This window comes from Balaenoptera musculus, chromosome X (genome assembly GCF_009873245.2).
Source record: "Balaenoptera musculus isolate JJ_BM4_2016_0621 chromosome X, mBalMus1.pri.v3, whole genome shotgun sequence".
NCBI lineage: Eukaryota > Metazoa > Chordata > Mammalia > Artiodactyla > Balaenopteridae > Balaenoptera > Balaenoptera musculus.
The window spans coordinates 20,763,503-20,778,604 of NC_045806.1; the positions used below are offsets into that span (position 1 = coordinate 20,763,503).

Here is a 15,102-nt window from a genome sequence, read left to right on the forward strand (position 1 = left end):
TAATTACTATAAGCCCAGTAGGTGTGGCAGAAATCCAGTCAACTCTACCCATCAGGCTCTCAAAGCTCTGTGTCCAGGTGTTTTTTCCTAGAGTCTTAGCTCTTCAGATGGAGTTGGTCATTTCCTCCAGTCCGCACTTGAAAAGGCAGAACTCTCAAGAGAAGGGGGAGTTTTTAACGAGGTATCTTTAAGTTCTTGCTGACAAGCCTACCAAATTCTCATCTGGGAGATGGGAGCCCACCAAATTCTCACTGCAGTGGTGTGCATCTATGCTGTCTGTTGCTCTAACTGTGCTGAGGTGATCTGCTCTGTTCATGCCAGTAGTTTGTGGTGTTCTGGCCTTCTGGCGGTCGGGCAGCCCATGTGATTGCAGGCCTTGCCATTCTCTCCGCACTTGCCCTCAGTTTTTAAGACCTGAAAATGGTGGGGAATCAATGGTAATACAAATAGGGATCACTCAAAAACCATTTCTAGTGTACCCGTAGAATATAGTGTGTGTTTTGCTGATTTTTGGAGGGGGATGGATGGGGGAGATTTTCCATTTGAATTACATTTGGTTGGTTGAACAGTTATTAAGATTATTATCTATTTGTGGGGCACCATCAGCTAGTGGAGAGGGAGGTGGCATGTCTTACAGGTTTGCCAAGTACAGGAGAAACCAGTCTCAAAATTACAAGTGACTAATCCCCAAAGCAGCTAATGAAGAATTGGCTATAATTCAGTTTGTTTTTTATGAAGTAGATGAGTAATTGCTGGTGTGACAAGTGTATTATGCTAATGGAATCATTTAATATCTTATGTTAACACCCACCTAAAAGGAATACTAAGTTAATTGATGTCTATTTAAGGAAAATCCTGCAGTGGTGTTGAATGTCAGAACTCATGATTTGGTTGCAGCTACTCCTTCAGGCTGCCATTCCACTTTGAATTTGACAATTTTTTCATCAGAATTGTTTAACACTTTCACTCCACTTGAAGCTTTCTCAAACTTGTATGATGGCAGGTAGAGGACTTCACAAGTGTTTATGAAGAAGTTGATGAGGAACAGTACTCGAAGCTGGTCCAGGCCCGCCAGGATGACGACTGGATCGTGGATGATGGTATGTGGGAAGAAACCGCCTGCCAGGCACTGTATCAGTTGCTTTTCGTAGCTTCTCACTCAGTGGAGTTGCTGCTTTGCTTGGGCAGATGTAAGGCGCTAACTTAAGGTCATACCTTTGGTTTGGGTTTTCCTCAAATGCATGATTTGAGGGTGTGAAAGCAGAACAATAGGAAATTTATTGAGGGACATTTTGGAGAAGCCAGGCACATACCTCAGGCTATAGTATAAATCCTCCAGGAAATGACTGTAGGAATTGGAAGGAACCTGTGGGCTATCCCCATGGGATGGGGTGTAGGAAAACTCTATCTCACAGAATGGCTGTGAGGATTACAGGAGACTGTACTCGTGAAGAGTAACTTCGGCAGGGGCCCCGGGCAGAGGCTGGTCCCCATGTTCTTACAGCCCTTGTGGAAAGCTCGATGGTTCCTGTTTGTGGGATTTGACTTCTTGGGCGTGTGAGTGCTGACCGCGGAGCAGAGGGAGGGGGGTGTAGACTGTGCCTGCCACTGTATTTTTGTTCCTACTTCTGTAATTGAACTCAGCTATATCGCCAGCTTTCCAGGCTCAGTAGTTGTGGCACACGGTCTTAGTTGCTCTGCGGCATGTGGGATCTTCCCAGACCAGAGATTGAACTCGTGCCTCCTGCATTGGCAGGCGGATTCTTAACCACTGCACCACCAGGGAAGCCCGACTTCTGGTGATCTTGATTCTTTTACTTTTTATTCTTCTGGTAGAGTAGAAGTACTGTAAAGCATCCTATTGTGGCAAACTTTGATCCTATGGGCCAAATTATTACCTTAGTTCACCCAAATAGGCATAGTATACAGTTGATCCTTGAACAGTATGGGTTTGAACTGCTTGGGTCCACTTGTATGTGATATTTTTCAGTAGTAAATACTACAGTACTACATGGTCCGTGGTTGGCTGAATCCGCAGATTTGGAAGAACTGTGGATACTGATGGCTGACTGTAAGTTATGTGTGCATTAACCCCAAGTTGTTCAAGGGTCAACTGTATATGCTTTGGCTTTGACTCAGAAAACCTGTGTTGGTGCTGTGTTTCATCCGACTTCTGGTTGAACAGGATTCTGCTGCACTTAAAAATGGCCTGGGCCAGGAGAACCTCTGAGTGGGTATAAAAGGGTTTTTTAAAATCTTTTTGTCATGGCTAAAATATTATTGGCCAATTTTAGAAATTTGATCCCGATATTAAATTTTGTTCCTGCAGATGGTATTGGCTATGTGGAGGATGGCCGAGAGATTTTTGATGATGACCTTGAAGATCATGCCCTTGATTCCCATGAGAAAGGTATCTGCATTTTGAGATATACAGAATTGTCTAAAATTTCAGATGACTTGGTACTTTGGCACAGTTTCTTTAAGGAAAAAGGACCTACCACAATTGTTCTTCAGTATAGAAAATGTTCTAATGTTGCAAGAAGCGTAGTTATGTAGAAAATTAAACGCAAAAAACGTAAACAACCAGGAAATGAGGTATCATGTCTCTGTTATCCAAAGAGTTTAGTCTTACTTATTTTGGAACTTTTAGTCCTGTGGTCATTTTAGACTTGCTAATTTTGAGGGCTGTAAGAATTGATGTCTTTTCATTCCTACTGAAGTGACATACTTAGAATTTTAGCTCTTTGATAGAAGTACAGTACAATAACAAGGTTTAGAACTTTTGTCGGCTTGCTTTGTTTAATTGAAATTTAAAATGATATGAATGTATGTGTCATATTTTCTTAGCTACACAATCATTGGCAAAAAAAATTTTTTGAGTAAACAAGCCTGATTTAGTTCCTGTAAAATGAGAGGGGAAAATTCCCTTCAGTATTTTTTTTTTGGTTTAGTTCGTTATTACTACCAAGTGGTAGATCACTGGTCAGCACTCTGTGGCCCACTTACGGCCAGTTTGTTTATGGCCCACTTATGGCCAGTTTATTTTTGAACAGCTTTATTGAGACATAATTAACATACCATACAATTCCCCTATTTAAAGTGAACATTTCAGTGGCTTTCAGTATAGTTACAGTAGTACAGCCATCACCACAATCAATTTCATTACCCCAGAAGGAAATCATACCTGTTACTATATAGCCCTCAAGCTAAGAATGGCTTTTACATTTTTAAAGAGTGTAAAAAAAGAAAAGAAAAATTCAAAGAAGAATATGCAACAGCTTAAGAGACGTGTGTGACCACAAAGCCTAAAATCTGTGCTCTCTTACCCTTTTCAGAAAGTCTGCATCTTAATTTGTAGATTATTAACATTTTACGACATTTGTTTACTTTGTCCCTCTTCTCCTTTCCCAGACACATACATGCAGACTTTGTTTTTGGTGAATTTATTGAAAGTAAGTTGTAGACATGCTTCAGCGGTGATCTCCTAAGAACAAGGGTTCTTGTCGTTTTAGTCACAGTACCATTCTCAGGATATTATCTAAGATTTTGTCCATATTAAGATTTCCCCATTTAGCCCAATAATGTCTTTTATAACTGTTTTTAAAAATGCAGTGTCCACTTGGCTTTTCATGTCTCTTTAGTCTTATTTAGTGTAGAGCAGCACCATCCCTCCTTCCTCCCCCTCTGGCCCAATGTCTTTCATGACATTGACATTTTTAAAGGGACCAGGGAATTCCCTGGGGGTCCAGTGGTTAGGACTCTGTGCTTTCACTGCCGAGGGTGTGGGTTTGATCCCTGGTCCGGGAACTAAGATCCTGGGAAGCCATGTTGTGCGGCCAAAAATAAAATTAAAAAAAAAAAAAGACCAGGCTGGTTGTTTCGTTGAATGTCCCACAACCTGGGATTTGCCTGATTGTTTTTTTGTGCTTAGAGTCAGGTTAAATATTTTGACAAAAATAAAATTTAGATGAACTTGTGTCCTTGCCACTCATATCAGGGACACATAAGGTCAGTTTGTCCCATTACTGGTGATAAGAAGTTTGATCTCTTGGTTTAAGATGATGTTTGTCAGATCTCTTCCTTGTGAAGCTACCTTTCCACCTTTGTAATTAATGGAAATAGGGGTGATAATTTGAGACAGTGTGTGTATATCCCTTTTTCCCACCAACTTTTACCCAGTGCTTTCAGCCTCTACTGATGATCCTTACCCATTTTTTTTTTTTTTGGCCACGCTGTGCAGCTTGCGGGATCTTAGTTCCCCAACCAGTGATTGAACCCGGCCCAGCAGTGAGAGCGCTGAGTCCTAACTACTGGACTGCCAGGGAATTCCCCTTACTCTCCTTTTTTAAATTAGCGTTTCAAACTCATGGATTTAAATAAAAGTGCTGTTACAGTTCAGTATCCATTATCATCTTTTTTCTGTTTGATGTGCAAATTACCACAAATTTGGCAGTGGGAGACCCTTTGAGTTGGCTCTTCTGTCCTTTTGAGATGGTCTCATCAGTCTTTGAGCATTTCTTTGCTTTCTGGGCCAACAAGATGTTCCAGGTTCTCCTTGGGTGATTCCTGTCCTAGACCTGGAATCAACCATTTCTCCCAAGAATCATGGTTCCTTTTAGTGGAGAATGGTAGCAGATCTGGGGGAGGGATGTGCTCGTTGCTACTGGGATGTAATGGTTTCTAGGCCCTTTGAGTGAACAGAGCTAGGAGATTATACATGTATGCTGTGAATTCATACTGATACATTCGATTCAAGTGTAAAACCACAGGGTGCTTCATTTTCCCAATCTATATTTGTATTTAGCTTCACCCTCAGTGAAAACCCTTGTCTTCTAAAATATACTCAGGATAATTTTGGGAATTTTAGAATTACTAAACCCATACCTCTAGCAACAACACTTCTAAGTAAAGTTTACAATTTCTTTGCAGTTTTTAAAAATTTTTTTTGGCCACACTGCACGGTATGGGGAACTTCTCCCACCAGGGATCGAACCCGTGCCCCCTGCAGTAGAATCATGGAGTCTTAACCACTGGACCACCAGGGAAGTCCTCTTTGCAGTTTTATTTGTTCTTGGCATATACCCTACTGAGGGTGTATGGTGACGGTATTGTGTTTAGAAGCTATATGAAGTAATTTTTTTCTGTGTGCTGTAGTATCAGTTTACTACACAGGTTCATTTGTTTTTGCTTGTATTTGAATTTAGGCTTTAAAAATATCCTTTTTTTCCCTTTTGTTTTAATTTTAGTTTTTGACTATTGTAAAACACTTATGGCTTAAAAATCAAAATGATATTCAAGAAATAGACTAGATAACTTTTACTCTCACCTCTATGCTTTCTACTTCATTTCTCCCCGTCTCCATAGGTAACCATTTTTATTAGTTTCTAATTATCCTTCCTGTGTTCCCTTTTACAAAAAAATAAGGTTGTATATGTTTTTTTTCATGTGGGATGTCATTCGTTCATTCATTAGTTAAATTATGTGGATAATCTTCCTGGTTTCTGCCAACCTGTGTCATGTAGGAACGCTACACACTGGTACTGACCATTAGATAGTAGTGTGGCTAATTGTGTTATTCCTACTTTTTATGAGTCCATGAAGAAGAGGATGAAGTGAGCCCATGTGATTTTTCACCTCCCTGAAGTGAGGAGGTTTGTGTTAGTTTCTGGCGTTGTTGTTAATTATATCATCTTGAATGAGTCCCATCACCTATCTGGACATTAGTTTTGTCAGCTGTAAATTAGGAGATTGGACTGGACAGGGAGGTTTTCGAGGAAAGGACCCACGTCCTCATCATCTCAATGCTGATCACAATAGCAAGTGCAAAGAAAATGTGCAGCATTTATTGAATAAATGAACCATCTCTGTTTCTGTAATCATTATGTTATCGTTTCCCACTAATACGTCAGTGGAGAGAATGACTTGACATTCTGAAGGAGAACTAGTCTTAGAAATCTATTCCATGCTTTGTCACCATTCACCCACAAGTCGCTGCTGTTTCAGTGTCCTTCCCAAGTTGCCCAATAAGGTCCCAAGATCTTCAGAATGGAAATGGAATTCCGCAATCCACTTTAAACACTTAGAAGAAATCGTAGAGTTTTGCCTGGGAGTAAAAGGTCAACTCTTTTTGGTGTAGATCCAGTCCCTGGCATGTTGTTTTCAAACAGAGACAGAAAAACATCAACTAAATCCCAATGAAGAAAAATCAGTGGGAAAACGAATAAAACAAATCAAATTGGGGACTTCCCTGGCGGTCCAGTTGTCAAGACTCCACGCTTCCATTGCAGGGGGCCTGGGTTCGATCCCTACTTGGGGAACTAAGATCTAAGATCCCGCATGTTGCGTGGCGTGGCCAAAAAACAAAAAAAACCGGAAAGAAAGAAAGAAAAAAAACAGAAACAAAACAGAAGCCCTAAAATTGTGGAAGAATTTAATCTCAAATGTTGACTCCTGTTCTTTCTCTGTTTCCTGTTGTCCTATCTAATTCCTGCTAACCTACAATGGTGAGATTAAAGACCCTTAGTGAAGCCTTCCTTGCTAGTCAAACCTCTCTTGACCTTCTCTTTTGATACTCTTTATTAGGACCTGAATTTTGTTTACTAAATATTTTGACCATTGCCTATATTCTCTTTTCAAACTGCTCCAAATGATCTCTTTAAAAAATTAAATTCCCCTGTCTTATGTTTTTCACAAATGTGCTACAAATCTTTTCATAGTCTTAGGCACATGAAAAGTACATAACAGAAAATTTATCATCTGTGACATTTAGTGCATTAACGGTGTTTGCAACCATGACCATTATCTAGTTGCAGAACATTTTTTCACCTCAGATGGAAACCCATACCCATTAAACAGTCATTCCCCAGTCTTCCTTCCCTCAGCCCCTGGCAACTGCTAATCGCTTTCTGTCTCTGGATTTCCTATTTTGAACATTTCATATAGTTGGAATCATGCAATTATGTGAACATTTGTGTCTGACCTGTTTCATTTAGCATAGTGTTTTCAAGGTTCGTTCATGTTGTAGCATGAATCAGTACTTCATTCATTTTTAGGGCTGAATACTATTCGATTGCAAGGATAGACCACATTTTGTTTATTCATTTATTAGTTGTAGTGCATTTGGGTTGTTTCCATCTTTTGGTTATTGTGACCAGTGCTGCTGTGAACTTTTGTGTACCAGTTTTTGTTTGAACACTTGTTTTTAATTCTTTTGGGCATATGCCGAGGAATGGAATTACGTGTATGTATTTTTATTTCCTTTTCTTTCTTACACAAAGGATATTTTCTATAGATACTTTTGTACTTGGCATTTTTTCAGTTAAGAAGATATCCTAAATCAACTATACTTCAATTAAAAAAGGAAAACAAAAAAGAAATAAAACTGTATTGATAATGCAGAAAAAATTAAAATTCTGAAATGTTAAAAAAAAAGATATCCTGAAAATCACTGCATATCAGCACATAGAGGGCTTTCTTTCTTTCTTGCTCATTTCTATATAGCTGCATAGTATTCCATTGTATGGATGTACCATGGTTTATTCATGTGGTTTTCTTGAATGAACATTTAGATTTTCAGTAATTAGCTCTTGCAGATAATACCACATTGAATAACTGTGCATATGGTATTTTCCTCAGGGAAAATTCCTAGAGGTGGGATTGCTGGCTCAGAGAGTACATGCACATGAAGTTTCATGAGATATTGCCAAATTCTTCTCCATTGGAGTTGTCCCATTTTACACTCCCATGAACAACATGAGCGTCCATCTGGACACCATGGCCTCACCAACAGAATGTGGTGAGAATGTGTTGTCAAGCTTTCGAATTTTTGCCACTCTAATATGCAAGGAATAACATCTTGGTGTGGTTTTCATCTGCATTTCTTTTACGCATGAAGTTGGGTATCTTTTCATAAAACTTAATAGCTGTTTATATATATTTTTTATTTCATTTTTCTGGCTGCGTTGGGTCTTCGTTGCTGCACGCGGGCTTTTCTCTAGTTGCAGCGAGCGGGGGCTACTCTTCGTTGCAATGCGTGGGCTTCTCATTGTGGTGGCTTCTCTTTTTGTGTAGCACGGGCTCTAGGCACGCAGGCTTCAGTAGTTGTGGCTCTCGGGCTCTAGAGCGCAGGCTCAGTAGTTGTGACGTGGGCTCTAGAGCACAGGCTCAGTAGTTGTGGTGCATGGGCTTAGTTGCTCCGCGGCATGTGGGATCTTCCTGGACTAGGGCTCAAACCCGAGTCCCCTGCATTGGCAGGCAGATTCTTAACCACTGCGCCACCAGAGAAGCCCTATATATTTTTTTAATGTGAACCATATGTTAGTATTTATTGCCCACATTCTCTTTGGGTTTTTGGCCTTTTTTTTTTTTCTGGCCATATAACGCGGTTTGTGGGATCTTAGTTCCCTGACCAGGGGATCGAACCTGGGTCCCTGCAGTGGAAGCGTGGAGTCTTAACCAATGGACTGCCAGGGAATTCCATTGGCCTTTTTTTTTAATATCAGTGAAATTGGTTTTTTCTCTGCAAAACATATTGCAAAAATTTTCTTCTGTTTTGTCTTTAACCCTGTTTCTGATATAATTGCATCTATCGATCCTTTTTTTTTTCTTGCAGATGGATTTTGAATCATAGATAGAAAGACTTTCCCCACACCCAGGTTACAAGGAATTTGCCTTTTTTATTAAAGTACTTGTATAATTTCATTTTTAAAATTTTGCCCTGTGATCTGCTTGGTGTTTATACTGATTTACTTCTTTACAAATGGGTAGCCAACGCTAATTATTAAAAAGTCCATCTTTTCCCCAGTAATATGAGATGTCACCTTTGTTTTATGCTAAATTTCCATAAGTAATTTGGTCTTTATCTAGACTCCATATTCTGTTTCATCTGGTCTGTGTATTCATATGCCACTACCACACTATGTTAACTATTCATTCTAGGTCTTTTGTAGGTGGAGGCTGCTCTGGGATGAGTCAGAAAGTGAGAGTAAAATTGACAGTAGTAGAGGAGTTTGCAGGTGGTTTCCACTTGCCCGGAAGAGAAAACATATGGCACAAGTTGTTCTTTATGGAACAAATGTCTCCGTGCTGTTTAGTGTTGCTAGGACATGCGTTCCTCATAAAATGGAAACGAGGATGCTACAGTATCGTAACTGGTGATCTTGTTTTTTCGTAGTTCAGTTTTCCTGTCAGAGTCAGTATCACACTAAAATGATCTCATGAAGACTGCAAGCCTAATCCCCTGGTACCAGATGAGCTTGATCTTTTTATTTCCATGGGGAAAAAAAAACCCACCCACCTTTTAAAAAGCTTTTTATTTACATTAACAGTAGCAATTAAACAGTCCCACTTAACTCATCCTGATATTTGACTGGCATTTCATCAGTTTCTGTAGTAACATTTAGTCAGGTTGTCCTGAATTCAGCTCATTTTAAAGATTCTTTCCTGTGTACCTTGCATAAAGTCTCATAGTTTTGTATTTTGAATTTTTAACATTTTTCTTGTCACAGTCTCATACAGAGGGCAGGTGACTGGGCTTTTGGTTTTCCATTTTGATTTTTGCTGGTGCGTGTTTCTAAATAAATTTTCTTCCCACAGGAAAAAATGATAAAGCATGCAACAAAGACAAGAGGAATGTCAAGAAGGCCGTGGTGACAAAACCGAACAATATCAAGTCAATGTTCATTGCCAGTGCTGGGAGGAAAACCGCAGATGTGAGTCTCATGGTTTTCTTATATTTGCCTCTTCCTTTGTGAAGCGAAGAGTCCTGTTTCTTCATAGTTCACCTTTCCTGTCAGATTCCCCGTAGCTCTAAACAGATGATCTTATGAAGGCTGCTAGGCTAATCCCCTGGTTCTAGATGAGCTTGGTCTTTGATCTTTGATTATATTTAATGTTTGATTATACAGTTAATAGGTGGTCAATATGTTTTTTTAATGTTGCTTTTATTTTTTATTTTATTTTATTTTATTTTATTTTTAATTTTTTTTGGCCGCGCCACGTGGCTTGTGGGATCTTTGTTCCCTGACCAGGGATTGAACCCGGACCTACGGCAGTGAAAGTGCTGAGTCCTAACCACTGGACTGCCAGGGAAGTCCCAATATGTTTGAACTCAAATATTTGAGTAATGTTTTCCCAATCTCAGTCACTAAGTTGGATGTAGATTTCTAGGTGAATTGAGGCACCTCAGTGGTTGTGGCTTGGAGATAGAAGAGAAAACTGAACCAGAAAGCTGCACTGACAGTGAGTGTGTTTATTTTGGTGATTAGCAGGAGGATTATGGAATGAAGCTGAAAATTGAGGGCGGGGGCTCGGGGTGTAGGAGTTATGTTTAGGCCCGTGGTGGTTAAGATCTGTGAGTAGTAGAGGAGCCGTCAGAGTTAGGGGTGAAGAGGCAAGGACTGACTGGCTGGGTTCTTCCTTCCACTGACATGGGGTCCGGGTGAAAATATGAAGGGCAGGGCTTTCTCATTCTCCTTGCCTTTATAATTTCCAGAAAGCTGTTGACTTGTCCAAGGATGATCTGCTAGGTGATATTCTACAGGATTTGAACACTGAGGTAAGTGAATCTCCAGGAGTTGTCAAATATTCAGGAGACATGGGCTGAAGAAACAATTCAGTAATTTTACAAAACAGACTGTTGCTAGAATGCAAAACAGAAAATTCAGTGACAATACCACCACCAAAAAACAAAACAAAAGAAAACAAACAAACCCCAAAACCAAAACAAAGCCCTTCAAATTGGTTTCTTCTCACCATTTTAGGTGAGTAGTTTCTAGCTACTCTAGGCTCTGTGATTGTGTAGATTGGGCCGCGTGGGGCTGTGTTTGAAGTAGTAGGAATCCACACGAGTCAGTTCTGGGAAGGCACACTGCTCGCGCTCTGTTGCTGCCGTGTATGTTCCCGAAATGGATTGAAGCCTGTCAGTCTGCACAATCAGGCGTGAGATCCTCGTCTTGAATTCCGAGTGGGGTTGAGGGAAGAGTCAGTGAGCTGTCCCTGATAGAACTCAGACAGGTTCATCTGTACTGGAATTTGCAACTGGGCTGTTTCACAGCAAGACTAAGCTCTCATTTAGAGATGTGCTTCTTTCTAAGTGACCCTTGATTAAAATGACTTACACCTACACTGTGTAGTTCGAGCTTGACAGTTTTTAAATGTAATATTCTGGAAGGGTAAGGGAGAAGTATGTTAAGTTTTAAAGAGAAAAAATTGATGAGGGGTGGATTCAATATTCTGGTTTTCTAGTGAGTCTGTGGTATTGTTGCTATAGTAACCTCACTGCATGAACATAGATCTGTGGGGGGAGCAGGGAAGGAAAAAAGTGCTTTGCTCATTGGGCTTCACTGGGGGAAGAATCGTACTTTTTGTGTCTTGTGGTAAACCAAGCATGGCAGTGAATGTCTGTCTTTCCCCTCCTTTTAGACACCTCAAATAACTCCACCACCTGTAATAATACCGAAGAAGAAAGGATCCAGTGGAGCTTCACTGAATCCCTTCTCTGTACACACCCCCAAGGTATAGTGTGTGGAAATACCTTCAATCTTGATTTATATTATTGCTTAAAACTTATTTTGTTGCTTTTCTATGTGAGTGAAATGCCTTTGAATTTGTTCTTGCTTTTGTTTTAAATTAGGACTCCTGTTTCATATTATGTAGTTTCACATATTTCAAAAATAGCATGTGCCTGTTTTTTTCATAGTAAAGTTTGTAGTAACTAGTATGTGTTTATTATAGGTATTACAACTGTGCTAAATGCAATAATTTTCCTTCTGGAAACAAGTGTTTTTTTTTGTAAACCTGGGTAACAGTAAAATAATTGAAGATGTTACATTAATAAAACAAAATCGTTTTATAAATGGGAACTGTCATTTTCTCTGGTCAGGGTAGGACAGATGCATATTTTTAATATGCAGGTCTAACTGACTAAACATTTAAAAACATTGACAGGCAGCTCCTTCAGGAAAAACCGCTTCCCCGGTCTCAAGGAAGGAGCCTTCATTAACCCCTGCTCCTCTTCAATGTGCTGGATTTGCTGGTAAGTCTGCTGTCAAGCAGAATTGCAAGGGTGTGAAGCAGTTGCAAAGTGCTGTCAAAAGATGGAGGCCCCGTGAAGGAGGAAGTGGGGGGAATTTGAAGGGCTTGCAATAGCCAGTTTCAGCATGAAAGGTTTGAATTCATAGCAGGAAAAGTTAAAAACATCCAATTTGGAGATTGAAGAGAAATGCAAATAGCATGTGGGCAAGGGGTAGGCTGCCGTTGCAGCGTAGGGGAAGCTTTTGTGCTCCCTGGCAGCGGCACATGATGGGAATGTGTGATGCCGCCCTCAGGAGAGCCGGTGCCGGCATTGTGTACAGTTGACAAGGAGGAGTCAGGGGCAATGGATTTTGAAGATGGCGACTTTGATGAGCCCATGGAAACGGAGGAGGTGGACGTGGAGCCTGTGGGTGCCAAGACCTCCGACCAAGAGAGGGAGCCAGCAGAGGGGACAAAACATGAGGCAGATCCTGGGAAAGGGACCATACCCTACTCGTAAGAGCATTTTATGACTTTTCTGGCAAGTAGTGCTACAATTATCCCGTCGGATTTTGAAAGGTTTTTGAAAATGTGATTTTTGCAGAGCAAGTTTTCTCCCAGATGTCTCTTGTTGGGACATTGATCAGGAAGATGACAGCAGTTTCTCAGCCCTAGAAGTTCAAGTGGATTCCAGTCACCTCCCACTGGTGAAAGGGGCAGATGAGGAACAAGTATTTCAGTTTTATTGGCTGGATGCTTATGAAGATCCGTACAGCCAACCAGGTAATCATACAGTTACATACGGTAACTGGATGTCTTCAATATGGAATAGCGCCTTTCCCTGAAGTGTTTTAGTGATTGTAATTGGAACAGTCTCTGCCCTCATGTACGTACATAGTAAGAGAGCAGCACTCATTCACTGTAAAGTGCGTGAGCCACCCGGATGGAGAGGAGTTGTGGTGTGAGTAGTCCTTACAGACGCTTATCCCGAAAACCAGTTATATGTGGTTTTGCAGTGTGTGCTTGTATTATAGTTCACCGTCGATGTATCTGAACGTATTGGAATGCACTTTACTTAAAGTGGAATCAGTCTTTAATTTGTTCCTTCAGCAATTTGAACACCTGCCCTGTGTCAGGCACTAAGATGGGGTGAACAAGCTGGGCAAATTCCTTGTCCTAATGGAGCTTACGTTCTAGTAGGGTGGGAGAGATAGGCAGTAAATAAGGTAAGTTAATGAACGGTGTAAAGGCAGTTAGTTGGGGGATGGCCAGGGCAGGCCTGTCTGAGGAAATGGCCATTGGGCTGAGATTTGAGGCACATTCAGAGCCGAGGAGAGAGTATTTCAGCCTGAGGAACCCGTAAGTGCAGAGGCCTGGGGAGAGAAAGGAGGAGGCCTGCGTGGCTGAAAAGTCGGAGAGAAGGCAAAGGCCGGATAATAAAGGACCTCAAAAGCCGTATTAAGGAGTTGAGGTCTTACTGTAAGAGCAGTGGAGGATTTTCAGTGCGGGGTGCAGGGGTGAGGGGGTCGAGTGGACCCATGGTTGGGTTTACATTTTAACAGGAACCCTCTGGTTTATGTGGAGAAGAGGCTGTGTGTGTGTGTGTTTTTGTGTGTGTGTGTGTGTGTGTGTGTGTGCGCGCGCGCGCCCAGGGCTGGAGTCAGGGAGTGTGGAAGCCCTGGAGATCAGTCCGTCCACGGCAGGTGTGCTAGTTACTTGCACTAGTGGCGGCTGTGGAGAAGGAGAGGAGCGAATGCCTGTAACATGTACTTTGACATGAACTCGTTGGCGGATGGATGGATGGATGTGGGGGGTTAACGGAAAGGAGGGATCCAGGCTAATTCCCAGGTCCTCCTCCGAATGAGCTGATACTACGAATTCCGACTCACAAAGAGCCAGGAGGCTCTCTAGTTTCCTTCTGTGCTCCTTTGAGCACTTCTTCACTGTGGGGCTGGGCAGGATAGGGCATGTCAGATTCATAAAAAATACAGTATACACCCTTAAACAGTTGCCTTTATTCAGATCCGTTTCTGGATCTAAGGGTAGATACAAACTGAATTTTTCAAAGTGATTTCTTGGAGTCTGAGTATTAACCATCAGAGCGGGGCAGCAGCATTAATATGCTCTGCTTATCAAAGAGTTGAAACTCCTGTGGAGCCGCTTGAGTAGCAAACTGCCATGTGTTCATTGCTGAGGTAAAGATGTAAGCAGTCTTAGAAATGGTATCTCATCTACCTGAGCTAGGGCAAGATGATCTGGTTAGACCCTCTCACCTCTTTGCCTGCTTTGTAACTCGCTGGTGCGAGGTGGGCCGGCAAGTGTGATTTCATGAGGCTTTGCAAATTATACTCAGGGCGGCCCCATGGTACAGCTTCAGGGGACACCATTTTCACGTGTGTGTCGTGTGACCTCCCAGCACAGCAGCATGGCTGGTGCTCACTGGAGTTGGGTGACGTGGTGGGCCTGCCCATCCTGGTGCCACTCCCTGTGCTTTGCTGTGTCTGCTCCAGGCTGGCTTTTATTCCCTGACTTGATTAATGGTCCCATCAAAACCAGAAACCTGGGAGCCAGCCTTGAGTCCCCCCTTTCCTCACTTCCCTCACCAAGTCTTATTAGTTTTCTCCTTCTAAACTAGACAAGCTGTCTTCTCTCTCTCCTCGCAACTCCCACCCTTGAGCCCTTCCTGCTACTGAACCCAGCCTCCTAATTGATCCCTCAGCTGTCATCCTCCACACTGCAGCCTGAGTGATTGCTCAGGACGTCATTTCCTCGTTAGAGAAAATCCGCAGTGGCTGCTGCCTGCGACTTACAGTCCAAGTTCCTCAGCAGGGCTTCTGTTGCCTGCTGTGTAGGACTTTTGTGTCCTAGAAATAGTTTGCTGTATGTACCTACTGCTCTTTATACCATATCCTTTTACTCACTGTATTTGTCTGCCTAGAATGCCCTCACCTGGCTCAGCCCCAGTGTGGTCTCCCAAAATTTCCTAATCCTCCAAACTGGCCTAAGAGCCCTTTCTGTGACCCCCATCGAACCCTTACCCATTGCAGCATTTGTCGTATTATTTTGAAAAGATCTGCTTCTGTGTTGTCT

The 15,102-nt window shown here is 41.7% G+C and overlaps 1 protein-coding gene across 1 annotated transcript in view; it reads left to right on the forward strand.

The window, feature by feature from the left end:
* POLA1 (DNA polymerase alpha 1, catalytic subunit) overlaps positions 1-15,102 on the forward strand; it is a 291,963-nt gene that overhangs the window by 6,587 nt on the left and 270,274 nt on the right. Inside the window, exons 3-10 of the mRNA XM_036840342.1 lie at positions 1,004-1,100; positions 2,330-2,410; positions 9,595-9,710; positions 10,493-10,555; positions 11,422-11,514; positions 11,947-12,034; positions 12,327-12,528; positions 12,617-12,795. Coding sequence (XP_036696237.1) covers positions 1,004-1,100; positions 2,330-2,410; positions 9,595-9,710; positions 10,493-10,555; positions 11,422-11,514; positions 11,947-12,034; positions 12,327-12,528; positions 12,617-12,795 — 919 coding nt within the window. The remainder of the gene's footprint in view (positions 1-1,003; positions 1,101-2,329; positions 2,411-9,594; positions 9,711-10,492; positions 10,556-11,421; positions 11,515-11,946; positions 12,035-12,326; positions 12,529-12,616; positions 12,796-15,102) is intronic.